Source organism: Monodelphis domestica, chromosome 8 (assembly GCF_027887165.1).
Source record: "Monodelphis domestica isolate mMonDom1 chromosome 8, mMonDom1.pri, whole genome shotgun sequence".
Taxonomy (NCBI): domain Eukaryota; kingdom Metazoa; phylum Chordata; class Mammalia; order Didelphimorphia; family Didelphidae; genus Monodelphis; species Monodelphis domestica.
In genome coordinates this window covers 236450680-236470416 of record NC_077234.1, presented here as the reverse complement: position 1 = coordinate 236470416, position 19737 = coordinate 236450680, and the positions used below count along the sequence as shown (strand labels likewise).

Here is a 19737-nt window from a genome sequence, read left to right as displayed (position 1 = left end):
AGATGGTTTCCTCAGTTATTTTACAGCACAGATGAAGAAACTGATGGTTAGAGGGTGATAAACCCATGGACACATAGTTAGTAAGTAATAAAAATAAGATCAGAACCCAGGTCTTTTGTCTCCAAAGAACTCTAGCCCCTTGGGACACATCATCCAGATCTTTTTAGCCCTTTTTCTTCTTCCTTTTTTCTTCAACCCATTCCTACTGTCCTAGTAACAACTGTAAGACAAAAGAGCAAGGGTTAGGCAAATGGAGTTAAGTGACTTTCTCAGAGGAACATAGCTAGGAAGTGTCCAAGGTCAGATTTGAACCCAGGTCCTTCTGACTCTATGCCTAGAGCTCTCTATTGCTGTGTCTTCTAGCTGTCCCCCTTTATAGCTTTTGAAGTCCTTTCATATCTGTCATTCCATTTTGTCTTGAAAATAACTGCTGAAAAATATACACAATCAATATGAGTAACTTAAAAAAAAGAGATGAGGAAACTGAACTTTAGGGAAATTAAGTGATTTTCCCATAGCCACAGAGCAAACAATACCAGAAATGAGATGATGGTGATGATGGCTATGGTAATGATTATCATTGTTGCCACAGATGTGCATGGTGAGTGGAGGTGGGAATGAACCTTGGGGAGCATCCCCATTGGCTCTTCTGTTTATCCACAAGAAGGGTCTACATGGGAATATTGCAGTCAAGGAGAATGCTCCTTGACCCACATCTCCTATATGCACATTTGGCTACCTTTATTTCAATTTAAATATAGAACCTCATCCTATGATCAGAATCGCCAAATGGCTCACTTGTGAGAGTATCAACATTTTCAGCAACAGAGATACATTCATGCACAAGTGAAATGGAAAAGGAACTCTACAGAAATATGCCAATGGATATTCCTGCCTTGCAAAGTGCATCCATGTTATTCCAAAGAGGAATTCTTCCTCGGTCACCTTAGGCCCATTTCAAGACAAATGGCATGTCAATTCATTTCTAGGTGGACTGTTCAATTTTAGACATTCTCCAAATACTGATTTTGCTTAAAAACCAAACTAAAAAAAATCCCAAATCTCTTTTCATATACAGATATACATATATATTCTGAGAAATAGTAGCTCATATTTATAGAGTGCTTCAAGGTTACAGTGTTATCTTATTTGAACTGAAGTAGGTAATATAAATATCATTATTCTCTAATAAAAACAGATGGGAGAAAAGAAGAGGAATGGAATGAGCCTCTACTATGTGCCAGGAACTGTGCTAAGAGTTTTACAAATATAATCTTATTTGGTGGGAGAAATTGAAATTCAGAGATGTCAAAAGACTTGTCCATGGTCACATAGCAACTAAAGAGTAAGTATTTGAACCCAAGTCTTTTGACTCTAAATCGCAATTCTTCTACACTGAGCTATCTTCCCAATAAATGATTAAAGTTAATGACTCAGTAAAAACTAAATAAATCATAATAATAACTAATTATAATAACAATAGATAGCATTTGTGTAGCACCATATGATTTGCAAAGCCTTTTATCCATATTATCTCATTTAGTCCCAATAATAACCTTGGGAGGTAAATGCTTTTATTATCCTCATTTTACAGATGAGAAAGCTAAGGCTGAGAGAGGTTAAGTGACTTCCCCAAGGTCATATAGCTAGTGTCTGAGGTAGAATTTGACCAGATCCTTTCTTCTTATTAAATTCGGCATAATTCTCTCTCCCAAGTCCATTCTTTTTCCTTTCTTTTCTTTTTCTTTTTTTTTTTTAATATATACAGGTATGCCTTCCACATCATGAGGGTTAGGGGCATGGTGGCTCTGTGAGCTAGAAAAGCTGTGTAAAATTTTTTGGCCCTTCCTTCATCCCAGAGAAGTCTGAATGTTTTTCTTTTTCTTTTATGGGGTGTTTACATTTATGAGTTACAAACTTTTAAAGATATCTCTTCATTTCTAATATTGGCATCTGGTTTGCTGGCTTTTGTGGTCACAAACTTTAACCTTAAAAAAGAAATTATAAATGCTGATGGCATTAAAAATAAAATATGTTTATAGATGCTATATACATATTGTATGCATTTCTGAGTTTTAAAACTTTCCGTGTTGTCTGCTGGCCTTCACCTGTTGTCTGCAGCATCTGCAAAACTCACCCCAAATTCTCTTTTAATTTCCTATGCGGACTGGCAATACTGTACAACAAAAGCATGATGGGCAAAGTGGCAATGCAGAAGGGATACCGGTACTTTATTTGTTCATTCATTTTTAGTCACGCCTGACTCTTTTTGGTCCCATTTGAAGTTTTCTTGGTAAAGATATTAGACTGTTGTTTTTTTTGCAGGGATAGACATGTTTATTGATAAGTTAGAACCGCTACAGACATGGAAATCTCCTAGTCTCAGCTCCTCTCAAGTCAGATTTGGGAACAAAGTTGGCAATCTCTCCTCCTGCCATCATCTTTGTCTTCTCTGACTTCCCTTTATCGATGGCTCTGCTGAGTCAGGTGTGGCACTCTGGATAGGAACTGCTTTGGCTTGTTTAAATCCTGACTCCTTTATGATTTCCCTCACCAGATCATTTTACAGATGAAGAAACTGAATCAGAGTTAAATGACTTGCCCAGGGTCACATAGCTAGTAAGCATCTTGGGCTGGATTTGAACTCTGGTCTACCCCCACCCCCTGCCCCGATCTGTTCTTAAAGTCCTATTCAGACTTTCTCACAGAAGCTTCTTTAGCTTACTTCTCTCCTAGACTTCTCACAATGGAAATACTCTCCACCCATGTATCCCCTTCTTTTGAATAACCAGTTCCTTCTACAATCTCCAATTTAAGGAAAACTTCTAGTCTAGCTATTTTTACATCCTCTCCAAGCTCCCTCTCGGCTCTCCAGACTTCTATCTAAATTCTTCCCTCTCCTTTTGTGTGGTGTCTTCTCCATTAGAGTGCAGTGAGGGTTGGGTTTTGTATTGGTATTCCTAGCACTAGTGCTTAGTACATGGCAAATGCTTAATAAAGGCATGTTGACTTGACTTGAAGTCTTAATGCCAGGGCAGCAGTAGACCAAGTAGCTTTTTGATTAAATTGAAAATTTGATTAAAATGAAAAAGGGTAAAATGACAAATGTTGGAAGGGATGTGAGAAAATGGGGACACTAATACACTGTTGGTGGAACTGTGAGCTGATCCAACCATTATGGAAAGAAATTTAGAATTAGACCCAGAGAGTTAAAAAAGTATACATACCCTTAAACCCAGCAATAGTATTTCTAGAGGAGATTGGAGGAAAAGGAAAGGAACTTATATGTTCCAAAATAATTATAACAGCTCTGTTTGTGGTGGCAAAGAACTGGAAATGGAGGGGATGCCCATCATTGGGGAATGGCTGAACAAATTGCGACATATAATTATTATGGAACACTACAAAAAATGATGAACAGGCTAATTTTAATAAAACTTGGAAAGAACTACACAGGATAATGAACAGCAAAATTAGTAGAACCAAGAGATCATCATAGACAGCTTCAATTTTGGTTCTAGAAGAATAAAGAGTGAACGTTACCTCCAGAAAGTGAACAGAAAGATGGAGACATGAAGGACATGATTTCTCTATATACATTTCTGTCCCTTATATTATGCCTTTTATAATGTAGGGAAAGGGGGGAGGTAGGGTTAAGATACTTGTAAATAAATTTAAAAAAAGAGTTTGCTTACTAAGTCCCGGTGGATGAACTGCTGGCTCTCTAAGAAGGCCATTGCTTCACAAACATTATAGCACATTTCCAGAAGCTGGAAGGGCTGGAGTTCTTTCCCATGCTGTTTCAGGTAACTTAGCAAACAGCCATTTGTGATATACTCTGTCACTATGTAGATGGGGTACATCTTGGTGCACACACCATAGAATTTGACCAGCTTGGGATGGTTGAGTTTCCTGAAACAAATCGATTATTCAAACTTTAGTTTTTCTTTCATTTTACTAGTATCTTGAAAGTTTTTGAAGAAACAACTATGTGGTACAGTGGTTAGAGAATAGATTTAGACTCAAGAAGACCTCAATTCAAATTCATGGATAGATAAATGAATTAATGAATAAATAGATGAATAGAGATAAATCAACAGATCAATGGATATCTACGGATCTAGATGGATGGATAAATGAATGAATAAATAGATAAATGAATGATAGCTAAGTGAATGGATGGATAGACAAATGAATAGATATATAGGTAAGTGAATAGAGAGATGGGTAAATAAAGGTAGATAGACAGGCAGATATAGATAGATAGATAGATAGATAGATAGATAGATAGATAAGAATCACAGATCTAACAGGAAGGTACCTGTGGTCCATTCTGCTCATTTTGGAGATGGGTTATCTGCATCTTGAAATTAAGTGACTTGTGAACAGTCACAGAGATAAATGTTAAAGTGAGGATTTGAATGTTGGTACTTTGCTTCCTAGCTGTGATCTTTCCTTTGTATTCTGCTGATGGAGTGGCGCAGATTGATGCCATAATCACATTGCTGAATTATGCTTTTTAGAGCTAGCTAGACACATAAAGTTTTCATTAAATGCTTCCTATGTACCAGACACTCTGCTAAGTGGGAGTCCCTACCCTCAAGGGGCTTATAGTCCAGTGAGAGGAGGTGACACATAAAGTGGTATGGAAAGGATGAGGGGGAAGAAGGGGAATCTTTCTATGTATCAGCTTAGGAAAAGGAGGTGGAGTGTGGAGAAGGTGAAGGAGTGAGTAAGGTGAAAAATAGCTGGAGTCCTTCCTGAAATAGTATCCCAATGGAGGAAGTCACCAGTGAGCAAGAGTGAAGCCAGGCAGAGATTTTCTAGAAGTCCAATGTATGGAGTTTGGGGACAGTCCAGGACATAGTGAGATGATTCATGGCTGGGGTGATAAGACATTATAGAAATTGAATTTTTCTGTGATCTCTTTTTGGGGGGAAGTCATTCACCACCATGCTTCTAATTCAAGCTTTCATTGATACTCATCTCCCTTATCCTCTTCTCCCCTCTGAGTGTGCTAGAGGTAGAGGACAAAACTTCTTCAATGCCTTTCTTTATAGAGGGCAGAAACTGAATCCTCAGCTTCTCACCCCACTCTGGATCTACTACCCTGCCTGGCTTTGACTCCATAGGAAAAAAAATGTTCCTCTACTAGGTATCCCAAGGAGTCCTTTCTTTTCCACTTCCACCTCTTCTGCCTTCTTTTGTATATTGTTTTCCCCCTTTAGATTGTAAACTCCTTGAGGGTAGGAATTGTCTTTTTTTTTTTCCATTTTGCCCTTGGTCTTTAGTACAATGCCTGACACATGGTATGTGCTCAATGCATGCTGATTAGATTGGATTGCTCTCTGCTCTGAACATAGTGAGCACTCCCTCAATGTGGAGATTGCCCCTGCTATTATCCAGCCAGAACAACTTCTGTCGTTCATGTGGGATGCTCAAGGTATCTCTCCTTCCACCAGTTTTTGACATCTCATTCATTTATACTTTCTATTAACACAACATCTCTGCTATGTGACAAAGATGCTAGAGATTAGATTATGACTAGGTCTTTCTACACTGCTAATGGGATGGTTTTGATATTTCAAAAAGCATTTAGTCTCATGTCAGACTATGCTGGTACAATATTGCTGTTCTGAATCTATGACCCTCAGGGCTACTGGCAAAATAGCTGCTATAGCATTTTTTCAAACTATTAAGTCTGCCCAGAGTTCTAAAAGTCTGAACATATTAATTAATGGGTTATTAATAATCAATGAATATCTTATTAATATAAATATAGCATAAAATGCTTCAAATACTCATATGGATCTTTTAAAAATCCTACTTTGCATTTTAGAATCAATACTGTGTATTGGTTCCAAGGCAGAAGAGCAATAAGGGCTAAGCAATGAGGGTTAAATGACTTGCCCAGGATCACACAGCTAAGAAGTGCCTGAGGTCAGATTTGAACATGGAACTTCCTAACTCTACATCTGGTTCATTCAAACCACTGAGTCACCTAGCTGTCCCCTACCCACATGGATTTTTATCAATTAAATTTATAGGAAGAGGACCAAAAGAAGAAATCAAAAAGTGAGAGGGGAGTAGTTCTCTATTATAGTATTCCAAGTTTCTCCTTTTTAATCTCCTTGTTTATCATTTTTTATCCCTGGCTTGAATGATGTCATACTTGACATAGCTGCAGATGACCCAGAACTGGGACTGGTAACTGACTCTTTGGACAACAATGCCAGGAAACAAAAAGATCCTGACAGACGAAAAAGCTGGGATGTATCTAAAAAGATGCAATTCAGTGGGGGCAGCAAGGTGGCTCATTGGATAGAGCCAGATATAAAATGGAAGGTCTTGGCTCTTTGTGGTGGCAAAAATTGGAAAATGAGGGGATTCCCTTTGATTGGGGAATGGCTGAACAAATTGTGGTATATGTTGATGATGGAATACTATTGTGCTCAAAGGAATAATAAAGTGGAGGGATTCCATGTGAACTGGAACAACCTCCAGGAAGTGATGCAGAGTGAGAGGAGCAGAACCAGGAGAACATTGTACACAGAGACTGATACACTGTGGTACAATCGAATGTAATGGACTTCTCCATTAGTGGCAATGCAGTAATCTTGAACAACTTGGAGGGATCTACAAGAAAAAAAAAACCACTATCCACATTCAGAGGAAGAACTGTGGGAGTAGAAACACAGAAGAAAACAACTGCTTGATCATGTGGGTTGATGGGGATATGACTGGGGATGTAGACTCTAAACGATCACTCTAGTGCAAATATTAATAATATGGAAATAGGTCTTGATCAATGATACATGTAAAACCCAGTGGAATTGCACATTGGCTACAGGAAGGGGGCAGGGAGAGGGGAGGAAAGAGCATGAATCATGTAACCATGGACAAATATTCTAAATTAATTAATTAAATAAAATTTTTCAAATTTTCAAATAAAATAAAATAAAATGGTAGGTCATGGGTTCAAATCTAGCCTCAGCTACTTCCCAGTTGTATGATTCTAGGCAAGTCACTTAACCCCCATTGCCTAGCCCTTATCTCTCTTCTGCTGTGGAACCAATACTTAGTATCAATTCTAAGAAAGAAGGTAAGAGTTCTTTTTTTTTTGAGGTATAATTCAATGGGTATAAATATAAAATTCTGTATTGGGGTTAATAGAATTGACTGACCAAGTTCATAGCTGGGGGTTGGCGGGACTTTTTTCGAAAGTCAATATGAATGAAAAGTAAGACAGCTGACAAATGAGCTAATGTGATCTTAGCCAGTGTCCAGAACAAACAAGTCATCAGCCTTAATGTATCGGATTATTGTTGTTATTGTTTGTCTTATAGTAGTAGTTCTAGAAGGCAAATGTCAATTCAAGAGAAGAATGCAGACATCATATTTAGCAGAGAAAAGAAGAGACAAAGGAGGAGGCAGATTATAATTAAATACTTCAAGGGCTAGCATGTCGAAAAGGAATTGAATTTGGCTTGTTATGCTTGCCTCTAGGGAACTCAGAGAAACAACTAGAAGTGGCAGATAGACTTTTGCTAGTGTAACGGTATGCCTTTTGACCATTCGAGCTGTCTCAAATTGGGATGTTTTCTTGCAGAAGGCTGTATGATCACCCCTCAGAGATGATGTCAAGAGGACTCCTGGTCAGATACAGAATGGACCAGATGATCTATCAATTCCTTCCTGTTCTAAGATTATCTCATTTTTATCTGGACAAAGAGTATGGTAATGATTTATCCAAAGAGGAGGAGATGGGGGGAAAGTCTACTCAAAGAAAAAAATGGAAAGTATCCGATGGGGCATCAATATGATTTCCTTTGCCACTGTGGTCTGAATGTCCCGTAATTAGGGGAAACAATACTACTTACATCATAGTCTGAGCCTCTTGTATAAATTCATCTTCCGACATGGAACCTTCCTTAATCATTTTAATGGCCACATCATACTTCCCCTTCCATTTTCCCAGACGCACCACGCCAAACTGTCCATAACCCAGTTCTTTCAAAAGAGTTATCTCTTCTCGCTTCAGCTCCCAAATTCCTAGGAGATTAAAGCAAATTTCTTTAACATCTGGTGAGAATATAAAGTTGGGAATATAATAATCTTATGATTTGCTTTATAGTGTTCTGAAGTACATTGTATTATGGAGAAAATGTGGCAAGATAATTACTAGTAGGAATTCTTTAAAAATTAAGGATATTCTTTGAAACCTTGTGACATGAAAATATATTAAGTAGCTTAAGAATTTTAAACCATTGTTAAGAAAGAGAAATTATTATTTTCCCTAGAACAGTCCTATAAAACGATTTCACCTATTTTCTGATTTCATGTTTCAAGGCTTTTGTTATTGTTCAGTCATTCCAATCATGTCTGACTCTTTGTGACCCCATTTGGGCTTTTTGTGGCAAAGATACTGGAGTGGTTTGTCATTTCCTTCTCTAATTTTACAAATCAATAAACTGAGGCAAATAGGGTTAAGAGACTTGTCCAGGGTCACATAGCTAGTAAGGGTCTGAGGCCAGATTTCAACTCAGGGAGGTGAATCTTCCTGACTCCAGGCCTGGCACTTGGTCAGTCCACTGTGCCACCTAGATGCCCCATCTAGAGGCTACTTCTTACCTACCCATGCCTTTCCATGAGTGTAATAATGTTTATCTGCTTAAAAAGAAAGGAAATCCATAAAAGCGTTGACATACCACTTCCCAAGGACGCTGTGAGTGGGACCTTATTGACTTTGGTGGACACTGGATGTCGAAGCCTTGTGATCATGCCTATAATAATAACAAGAACATGATCAGATTCCACAGACTAGTTTTTAGATTCTTAGTAAATAGTAGAAGGACAAATCATACGATTCAGACATGGAATAAATAGAAGGTGATGATTCTATATTTGAGGAAATGAATGTTTTGTCCATACCTTAGATATGTTAGAAAAGAGACTGTAGACCCTCAAGGAGTTTCTATTCTACTGGGGAGAGATACAGTAAGTAAACTAATAAGTAAATAAATACAGGGTGTTGAGTTTTTCTGTAATTTCCAGCTCTTCATGACCCTGTTTGAGGTGTCCTTAGCAAAGATACTAGAGTGATTTGCCATTTTCTTCTCCAGCTCATTTTACAGATGAGGAAACTGGGACATAAAAGAACTTGCCCAGGATCACACAGTAAGCGTCTGAAGCCAAATTTGAACTCAAGAAGATAAGTCTGCCTAACTCAGCACTACATCTGGCTACAGCAAATACAGGAGACATGCAAAATTATCCAAAATTACTTCAGGTGAAAGAGAATGCTAACCGCTGGGGGCAGTAGGAACGTTCTCACGTAGGAGGTACCACCTGGTTTTTACTTTGAAGGAAACAAGGGATTCCATGAGATTTAGAAGGGAGTGTATTCCAAACATGGGGAATAACCTATGCAAAGGTAACCATCTGGAGTGGGGATGTTGCATGCTGAGAACAGTGAGAAGACCAATTTGACTGAAAGAAAAAATATGTGAAGGGAAATAATGTGAAAAGGCCTGGAAAGGTTGGTAGGTGGGAGTCATATTGGGAAAGACTTTCAAAGTCAAGCTCAGCATTCTGTATTTTATCTATTGGCAGTAGAGAATCTCCAGGAAAAAAAATTAACTAGGGGTTAACACTGGGGTGTGTTTTTAAAAAACCATATCAGCATTTTAGAAATGTTAATTTGGCAGTTGTGAGGAGGATAAACTGGATTGGGCAAAAACTAGAACACGGAGACCAATTAAGAGGCTCCTAAAAAGTCCAGGCAAGAGGTGATGAAGACCTGAACTCCGTCTGAGGTGGTATAAGTAGAAAGAAGCAAATGATGTTCTGGAAATAGACTGGCAGAATAGCAGTTGAAAATCAGTGCAGGGAGGGACGAGGCAAAGAGGATTCCAACACTGTGCACCTGGCTTACTGGAATGATGGCAGTTCCCTCGACAGAAATAAAGTTTAGATGAGGGATCAGTTCTGGGAGAGAGGAAATTCAGCTAAAATACGTCTAAGCAATGCTGAAATTTAATTATGACAGTTACAATCCACATAGCGAACTGAAATGTTTTATTTCAATATTCTAAATATGAATCTCGATGGTCATTTTGGTATTTAGTGACGACTCATTCATCATGGAAGGAAAGAGAATTTCCCTGGTCTGTTACCTGAATTTAAATCGCAGCTGGACCATTACTTAGCCATAAACTTCAAACTGGCATATTGCATGGAAGGTGCCAAATGAACATCTCCACTACTGAGTCTACATTGACTCAGCTGTATTCTCTGTTGGGCCATTAAAGAATCCACTACAAAAATGTACGTCCCCAAATGCAGCCAAGTCTCAGCGCCTCGAAGGAATACTTTCCCTCGCCCATGATTTCAGAACTAACTCGATTTGGAGCAGGACCCAAGAGAAGGTCCAGTCACGAAGAGAAGAAACTGAAGGGCATTACCTGCTGAATTATGTTGATGATAATGAATAAGCTTAGGGATGGAATCAAAACAGTAATTCTCTGCTAAGTACAATTTGTTCTCAGCATTTGTATGCACGTGATAATGTTTTACAGTTCCTTTTTTATCACTGAAAAAGAAAGCAAAAGGTGTTAGAATTTGTTCACTAATGAAAAGTTAATTAGATACGTAAGCTGTTTAGTTTGCCTTTTGGGGACACAAATCGTCTAGACGGAATAACGCAATGTAGATTGTATCTTTACCTGCTTTCCAATATGTATGTATCAAATTTGAATCGGGAGTACACTCCCAGTTAACTAGAATGCCAATGCCAACCGATAATCTTGGTTACCTTGTGCTAGCCAGAGAGCAATTTTTTTTCTAGGTCCAAAAGGATATGGCCAATTAGTGGTGTTCTTATTGATGCTATTTATGCTATATGTTTTAAAGTTTATAGTAAGGACAACTTTTTTTTAAGCCTTACCTTCCATCTTAGAATCACTACTATGTAGTGGTTCTAAGGCAAAAGAATGGTAAGGGCTAGGTAATGGGGGTCAAGTGACTTGCCCAGGGTCACCCAGCTAAGAAGTGTTTGAGGCCAGATTTAAACCTTGGACCTCCCTTCTCCACGCTCAGTTCTCTATCCATTGAGCTACCCAGCTGCCCCCTCCCCTCCAATGATAATTTTCTAAAAGTGTTCTTCTTTTCCATAATAACTAGCGTGGCTCTGGACTCTACTTTGTAGGAACTTCAAGGCTGCTGGTGGACCTCTGAGAAGAGAGGTCTTGCCTTTTAGAATTTACTGGTCTCATAGGACCAGAGAGCTAGAGCTGGAAGAAACATCAGAAGTCATCTAGCCCAACCACAGCCCATGACACACATAAACAACTTGCAGATGAGGAAACTGCAGCCAACGGAAATGAAATGAATTGATCAAGGTCACAAAGCCCCAGAACTCAGGCCGTGTTAGAACTCAGCCACTTTGGTATTCTTCTGACTGCATCATATAACCTCCTAGGCTAATCGAAACCACAAGTGGACAAATAGCCATGTAGTGTTTGATTCTTAACTTCAAAACGTTCTCTTTTCTTTTCATGCCAAGCACTCAGGAACTACAATGTTGTTTTGTCCTTTGCTTTCGAAGAAGACCAGAGGTATCAAGGGTGATAGCTTGATTTGGAATTTGTGAATGAGACAGAATTGCCTCACCTTCTCTTCCAGACTTAGTGAAGCCCAGTGGCAAGACAAAAGTCAGAACGACTGGTGATGGTCCAGGGCGTAGTGGATGACCTCGGCATCTTCCATGCCTGGCCAAACTCTAAGCATGTCCTGGCATCTGCTCCCAGTTGCCTTCACGGCCATTGGAAAGAATTGTTCTCATTTGCTCATTCAGTGAGGGGAAGGCTTCAAATGCTTGGGTTAGGCATCGCTCTAACTGATAGGTTTGAAGTCTTCCAGTTTACCCTCATCCTGGTTTAGTCCCTCTGCTGAGATGGGTTTTAGCAGAGTGGCCCCTGCACATGCTGTAGCCTCTTGGAGTGCCAGGTGAGAGTGGGGGGAAAACTGGACACCAAAGGTGGATGAACAGCTCTGAAAAGGACTTGGTAAGCCCTCATTCCAGAAAGTGCCAGTTCTCGATGAATACCCCAGATGCTCCTACTACCATCTACAGATTGACACATGGACCGAGGACTCAGCTTTTACCTGCCATTGGAACTATGATTTCCAAATCTGCATTTATGACACTTACAGTTATCGTAAGGAGGACTCTTCATGTTATAAAAATTCTAATCCATAATTTACTTGAACAAACTTGAGTTACAAAGCTAAGTGTCTGCCAATCAAACATTGGACTTAGGAGTGAGGACAGAAAGGAGGTGAAGAACTGAGAAAAAACAAAGAAACAATGAGGAGGTTCATAATTCTAAACCAGGTGAAAATCAATAATCAAAGGGGAAAATTAGTTTCCCAAATAATCTTAATTATCATTTGGCCAGACTTTCACTCTAATATTCTAAGTGGGTCAATATTATTGTTGATGCTCAATTGTGTATGACTTTTTCTGATCCCACTGGGGGTTCTCATGGCAAAGATATTGGAGTGGTCATTTTCCAGACAAGGAAACTGAGGCAAACAGGGTTAAGTGACTTGCCCAGGGTTACACTGGGGGTATCTAAGGCCAAATTTAAACTCATAAAGATGAGTCTTCCTGACTCAAGACCTGGCATTCTAGTCACTCTGCCACCTAGCTGTCCCAGGGTGACATCAAAATTCTGTAGAACATTTTACATGCCCTAGTGAGTAGAGGAAGGGAGAATTACTTCTCCACCATCTCTAGGCACTGAAATTTCAGGGCAGCTCTAGGGCACTATAAAACCTACAAAGTGGATGACATGACCTAGATCATTCCTGGGAAGAAACTGTGTGGAAAAATTTTATTCCAGTTCATCTATTTATCATAATTGCCTGTGAAACGTATCCCTAGGGGAAGCCTGTTTACTTCATGATATAGTGGATACAATGCAAGACTTGAAAAAGGAAAATTTACGTTTGAATCCTGCTTCAGAAAGTCAATCCTATCTGGGGCACTGGGCATCCTAAAAACTCTGCATCTCATTTTCTTCATCTTTGAAATGAAGAGTATAATAACGCTCATTTCAAGGATTAGTGTGAGAATCAGAGAAGATTAGTAATATGCCTAAAACTAGTTGTAAACCTTAAATTTTTTGTTATTCAATTGTGTCCGACTCTTTGTGACCTCATTTGAGGTTTTCTTGGCAAGCATACTGGAGTGGTTTGCCATAACCCTTCAGCTCATTTTGACAACGAGGAAACTCAGGAAAACAAGTAAAGTGATTTACCCAGGGTCACACAGTAGTAAGAATCTGAGGCCAGATTTGAACCTATGTAAAGGAATCTTCCGGACTTCAGGCCTGACATCTTACCCACTGTGCCAGCTAGATCTTAAACAGTTTATGTAAATATTATTGGAGTTCTTCTTGTTCTTGTTCTTGTTCTTGTTCTTGTTCTTGTTCTTGTTCTTGTTCTTGTTCTTGTTCTTGTTCTTGTTCTTGTTCTTGTTCTTGTTCTTGTTCTTGTTCTTGTTCTTGTTCTTGTTCTTCTTCTTCTTCTTCTTCTTCTTCTTCTTCTTCTTCACAAAAGTATAGGCTGCAGGGACTGACCTCTGTTCAGACTTAGTACTGAATGCAGGAGAAAACACTCATGAGAGAAGAAGGTAAGAGACCCAAGGGAGAGTAGCTAATCTTCTTTCCCCCCGAAGGGGCGCAGAACCCCAAACTTTGCATGTGAAAGGGAATAGTCCCTAACCTCAATCCCAAAGAATTTCTGTAACATCATACCTGTTGCAACAGAAAAACCAAATTCACTCTAGGGATGATGATGAATAAGAGAACATTTATCAAAGAGTGCATAGGGAATGCACAAACATAGAGGCATCCTTCTTATACTTACTTTAGGGCCATACTAAATAAGGACACGGTGTACCGTCCTGCTTGGCTTGAATTTCGAACCATAAATGCTCCTTCTTTTCCCTAAAGAGGAAAGGAATGATCAAGGATAACAGAGATAAATCTAGGGGAACTGGCATTTTCAAAAACTGCTTTTCAGCTATCATTTAGAAGATGTGAAATGGGACAGACTAGATATTCCTGGTGTTTGCCCAGAAGGCTATACGTCAGAAAGGTACAGGTAGAACATTCTGTACAGAAGGGTTTCCAAGGTTCAGACTTCCTCCTTCAGGGCTCTCCCATATACACCTAGAGGGTGTGTGTGCTCTTGTTTTTCCACTCACTTAATTGTTTATGTTATTTGCCTTGTACATTTTTTTTTTCTGTCGGGAACGCCGTGAATCAGCAACTTCTCCCTCATATATTGTCTTGCCTGGGTCACTGAGAGGTAAAAGGTCCCACAAGTAATTTAAGTCAATCAAGGAATCAACCAATAAGCCTTTATTAAGACCCCTGGACGGGCTAGGCATTGTGGTTGACCTTGGGCACAGAGAGACAAAACAAAACAATCCTTGCCCTCTTGGAGTTTACTTTCTTTCAATGAAAATGGCTAATGACAATGCCTACCTCAGAGGGGTATGGTGAGAACCAAAGAAGATAATATACAGAAAACAAATTGTAAACCTTAATGTTTTTGTTGCTTAGTCATTTCACCCATGTCTGACTCTTTGTGGCCCCATTTGGGGTTCTCTTGGCAAAAATGCTGGGGGGAGGTTTGCTACTTCCTTCCCCAGCTCATTTTACAGATGAAAAAACTGAGGCAGAGTTAAGTGACTTCCCCAGTATCATCACACAGCTAGCTAGGGAATGTGAAGACTAAATATACACAAATGAAAGTTTGATTGGAGAAATCAACCAAATCACCCCATCCCACTTAAAGTAGCTGACATAATACTCCAGCCCTAGATGCCTTTATCATTTGAATCAAACAAAAGAATGAGCAAGCCTGAATAAGCTTTAGGTCCATCCTTTCCATTGATCAAACAACCATAGGCTTTAGACTACATGTAAAAAGTGTTTGATCACTTCAGACTTGGAAACCATTGGCTAAAATGGAGTATTGCCACACAGGAAGTGCTTTTGGATTGTTTCAGGTCTCTCGGAGGGTTTTGTATGAAATATCAGGCAATTCAAAAGCCAGGTATTGGAACATCTGGTAACGTGGTAGTAGAAATGTTCTCTCCCAACCCCTAAGAAGAAATTACTGGTGGGAGGGAAAGGCCTTCAGGTATTAAGTCTCCATTTTACAAATAAGGAAATTAAGGCTCGAAGGAGCCCATGGACACATGGGCTAATAAATGGCAATTATGGGGTTTGAATGATTTCAATGGTTAATCATAGGGAAGAACAACAGTCAGGGTGTGTGAGCTTTATATAGCCTTAGAAAAATAATTCCCAAATCCTCAGAGCTATCCCTAAACTCCAGGGGACTAGTATCCATCTAGTACAGTGGTGAGAACCTTTCTAATGCCGTGACCCCGCAATACAGTTCCTCGTGTTGTGGTGACCCCAAACCCAAAAATTATTTTGGTGGCTACTTCAAAACTGTCATTTTGCTACAGTTATGATTCGGAATGTAAATATCTGATATGCATTATGTATTCTCACTGCTATAAATTGAGAGGTTGAGAGCCGCTGCTCTAGTAGATCAAACTGTTATCCTTAGAAAAGAGAGATTTTGTGGATAGCTTTAAAAAGAAAGGAAGTCTGTTTCACGGTACCTTTTGTCTCAGTAACTGTTCAGACTGGGCTCTTGAGATATCACCTGCAAACCAGCTGCAGCATAAAAGATCATGAATTGGAATTAGGGATTATTGTTATCTTGACGTATTTATTGCTCAATTTCCCCATACGTAAAAGTTGCTCAGGGAGAGAGGAAGGAAGATTTTCCCAAGGTTCTTTCGTCTTTGACATTGTATAATTTTGCGATTCTATAAGGGCAATGTGGAAGCTTTATAAATGAAGATTGCTCCCCATTACCAGAAGGGACAGATCCTATATTTTCCTGCTTCACACCTCTCATTTTTCTCAGACAAAACCAGACCCAACCCGACTGAGATACATTTTATAGCATTTCCATTAAAAACGCTTTTCTCCTAAATAACTGGAAACAACTTCTGAGGATTAGATGAGGTTGGGGTAGAGTTGGATAATATCTGTTTCAGTTTCCTCCCTGCTAAAATGGAGTCAGACCTGATGACCTCTGAGGTTTCCTCCATTTCTAAATCTATGACTCAACACCTTCTGGATAACCAGCTATGAACTTCTTTAGAGAACACGCTGCCCCTCTTCCAGCCCACCTTCCTCTCTTCCCCGCCAATTGAACTTATAAATGATAGGGCTTTGCCCCGGATAAGCGGTCAGGTCCAGATTCAAGGGTCAACGCCAAGATGGACTGAGCTCTCTTTTCCCAGACTTTGGGAAATGAAATCACTTTCCCACTCAGGGGACTGATATCTGAAAATCTAGACTTATTCCTTGGGTTAAAGTCTTTGCCTTCTGCTTTAATGCAATTTTCCATCGCACACTGAGCCTCGTCAATTATTTATACCTTAGTAAGAAAGAAATCGATCCTTTCCCCAGAGCAGGGTGATTTTTCTCCTTTGATTTTGTTTGTCTGATATGGGGCAGATGCCAGACCCAGAGCTGTAGAAAAGGTTCAGAAAGAGGAATCTATAAAGAGGGTGGTCAAAAGCAAACCGAGCCTGTTTTCCAATTTTGCCTTTAGCTACCCAATGCAAGAGACATGAGAACGGGGATAGAAACATGTGCAAAATCTGTGGAAAATATTCACAGCTATTTCAACAAAGAAATCAAACTAAAAAAAAACAAACATTTCTTCTTGGGTCAAAAAGCCTTTTTCTCCCCCTCCGAGCTCTGTTGCTTAGGCGATTCCTGGGGTCTCAATAAGTTCTGTCTGTGTCTCTGTGGGTAGAATGTGTCCCGTTACCTTGTAGTTTCATTATAATATATTAAATTAGGCAGACAGATATTGGGTTTGATTTAGCTAACCCTGGAATCCAACTGTGCAGTTGGAAAGGACTTAATTAAGTCTCAGAGACGGTAGACTATTGGACTTGAAGTCGGGAAATGGCAAATTCAAATCCTGCCTCAAGATACTCACTCGCAATGATCCCCTGAATAAATCACTTAGCCTCTCTCAGCTTCAGTTTTCTCATCTATAAAATGGGGATAGAGTACTCACCTCTAAAGGTTGTTGTGAGGATGAAATGAGACAGCATATATGCAAAGTGTTTTGCAATACCTTAAAATAATGGGTATAAATGCTAGATACTACTATTATTATTATTTAAGTTTAGGGGATAGTAGGCAGCATTGGAAGATACCTCAGAGGACATCTAATTCGAGGCTCATAAGGTCACCAATATAGAACCAGAAGGGATTCTCAGAACCATTCCATCACAAGATCATAGATTTAGAACTAAGACGAAACTTAGTAGCCATCAGGCTCAAATTCACATTTTACAGTTGAGGAAACTGAGTCCTGGAGAGAATGAGTGACTTGCTTAAGGTCACTTTAGAGGTCTTCTAACCCAACTTCCTGTCCAATGCAGGAATCTCATTCTATAACTTTGTCGTTTTCTAGGGATTGGGATATCTTCTGTTAAGAGCTTTGGAACTAGAGTCACTCCATTTGCAATATTATAATTCTGGGTGCAAAAGTCCTGGGACTGTCCCTCAGCATCACCCTGCCCAAAAGTCAACAAAAATAATTTGTTTACCCTATTTAAGTCATCTGGTTACTGTATAGACACTGTTTGGCATCCCAAAAAGAGAGAGAGCCAAAGATGAAGAACTATCATAAACTCAATCAACATATATGCACACGTGTGTGTATATTTACATATATGCACACACATATGTGGGGCATACACAGATTATATCTGTGCACATATGCTCGATATGTAAATTATATGTATTTGTGTGTATTACATATAGATGTGTAAATTTGTGTGTACAGTATATATATTCTATTTATGCATTATGTGTATTTGTACATGCAATGTATGTCATATATATATAAAATATGTGTATTTGTATGCATCATGTCTATATATTATATATGTATTTGAATGTAAACTATGCTATATATACATTTTATCTGAATTCCCCAAATGGAAGATTAACATTTTTATTGATATATGTATGCATACATATCTATCTCCCATTTGGGTAGCTCAGGTAACTAAGCCCACCCCCCAAATCCCTTCAGAACACGGTAAAGCATTTCTCCTCTAAAATCCTTCACGATATTTCTCACCAAGGTTCTATAGTGCTCTGACTCTAGTTAGGCCACTCAGTAAGCATTACTTAAGCCCTAACTCAGTGCCAGGCACCATACCAAGCAGAAGCAATATAAGGAATGGCGATTGAACCCCTTCATTCTAATGGAGGAGACCATATTTATCTTTGGAAGGAAATCTTAGAAGGGAGGCCCCGGAGGGAGGGGAGAAGAAGAGATCTCCTTTCTGAACCCTTTCTACAGCTGTGCACCGAGCACGGGATAAGGTTTGATCTAAGCCTTGAGGGGCACTAGTGAAGTCAAGAAAGAGACAGAAGCAAGAAGGAAAACATTCTAGGCAGCTCAAAGGCGTCAGGTGTAGAGATGGAACATCTCAACCAGAAATCCAAAGGAGGGGATTAGACTTTCTTGATGCCCCACAATGGTAAAATAAAAATGCAGATATACACCCAATATGTGAGAATTACTAAAGTAAAATGACCACAGTTTATATTCTAAAAACTAAAAGGATGAGATAAATATAATGTTATGAAGCATCACTAAAGAAAGCACAGGAGTTTTTTGACTAGGGAAGTAAAATGGTCAGCTCTGTACTTTAGAAGAATCACTTTGACCATTCCATAGAGGATGGAGTGGACAAGAAAGACGTGAGGCAGGAAGACTGGTGAAGAGACTATTTCAATAATCAAGGTGAGGTCCTGAACTCAGGTCATGACTACGGGACTAGAGCAAAGGGGACAGAGGTAAGAGATTTGGCACTTGACTGGATACATTTGATGAGGGAAAATGCCGAGTCCCTGATAATGTCAAGGTTGAGAATGTGGGAAGCTGTATGGACTATGATATCCTCAAACGTAACAACAACATTGGGAAGAGAAAGGCATTGAGGAAAGGTCATGGATTTCGTTTTAGACATAATGATGTTGAGAGACTTACAAGACATTCAGTTCAAAATGTCTAATACGGAAAAAGAATAAACATTTATACACCACCTACTATGGTCCAAGTAGGAGTTCAGGAAGGAAATCAGAGAAATGAAATTAAAAAGAAAACGGATACATAGATTAGTGAGTCATGACTCACAAAAAGAAATTATAAAGAAAATAGTTATCTAGATTGGTGAGTTATGACAGCTATGGTAATTAAACTGGTTGGACTTGAAGTGCAAAATTTAAAAATTAAATTATGTATCTAATAATAAAAATATTATATTTTATGAGATTTATTAAGGATCATTAGACATCAAGGAATAAAGAAGACACAAAATAAAACCCACGTGCCCATGGCTGATTAGCCTATTCAAAATCATTGCAATGGACTGGAAGAGAGAGAGGGAGGCGTTACTGCCAGTTAAATACCAATTGTGATCTCGCCAACCTGGGGACTCGGGTGAGGTTATAGGGAATTCTGGGAAACACCAAGGGCTTCTGGGGATTGAAGTCTAGGGTTCAAAATCTCCATTTATACAGAAGTCACCAAGTCAGA

At 39.2% G+C, this 19737-nt stretch overlaps 1 protein-coding gene across 1 annotated transcript in view; it reads right to left on the bottom strand.

Annotated features, from left to right (window-relative positions):
* Window positions 1-19737, bottom strand: part of BMX (BMX non-receptor tyrosine kinase) — an 82241-nt gene that overhangs the window by 14341 nt on the left and 48163 nt on the right. The window contains exons 10-15 of the mRNA XM_007500881.3: window positions 15710-15764; window positions 13933-14012; window positions 10464-10591; window positions 8709-8783; window positions 7881-8052; window positions 3696-3912 (exon numbers count right to left, since the gene is read on the bottom strand). Of these exons, the coding sequence (XP_007500943.2) occupies window positions 3696-3912; window positions 7881-8052; window positions 8709-8783; window positions 10464-10591; window positions 13933-14012; window positions 15710-15764 (727 nt within the window). The remainder of the gene's footprint in view (window positions 1-3695; window positions 3913-7880; window positions 8053-8708; window positions 8784-10463; window positions 10592-13932; window positions 14013-15709; window positions 15765-19737) is intronic.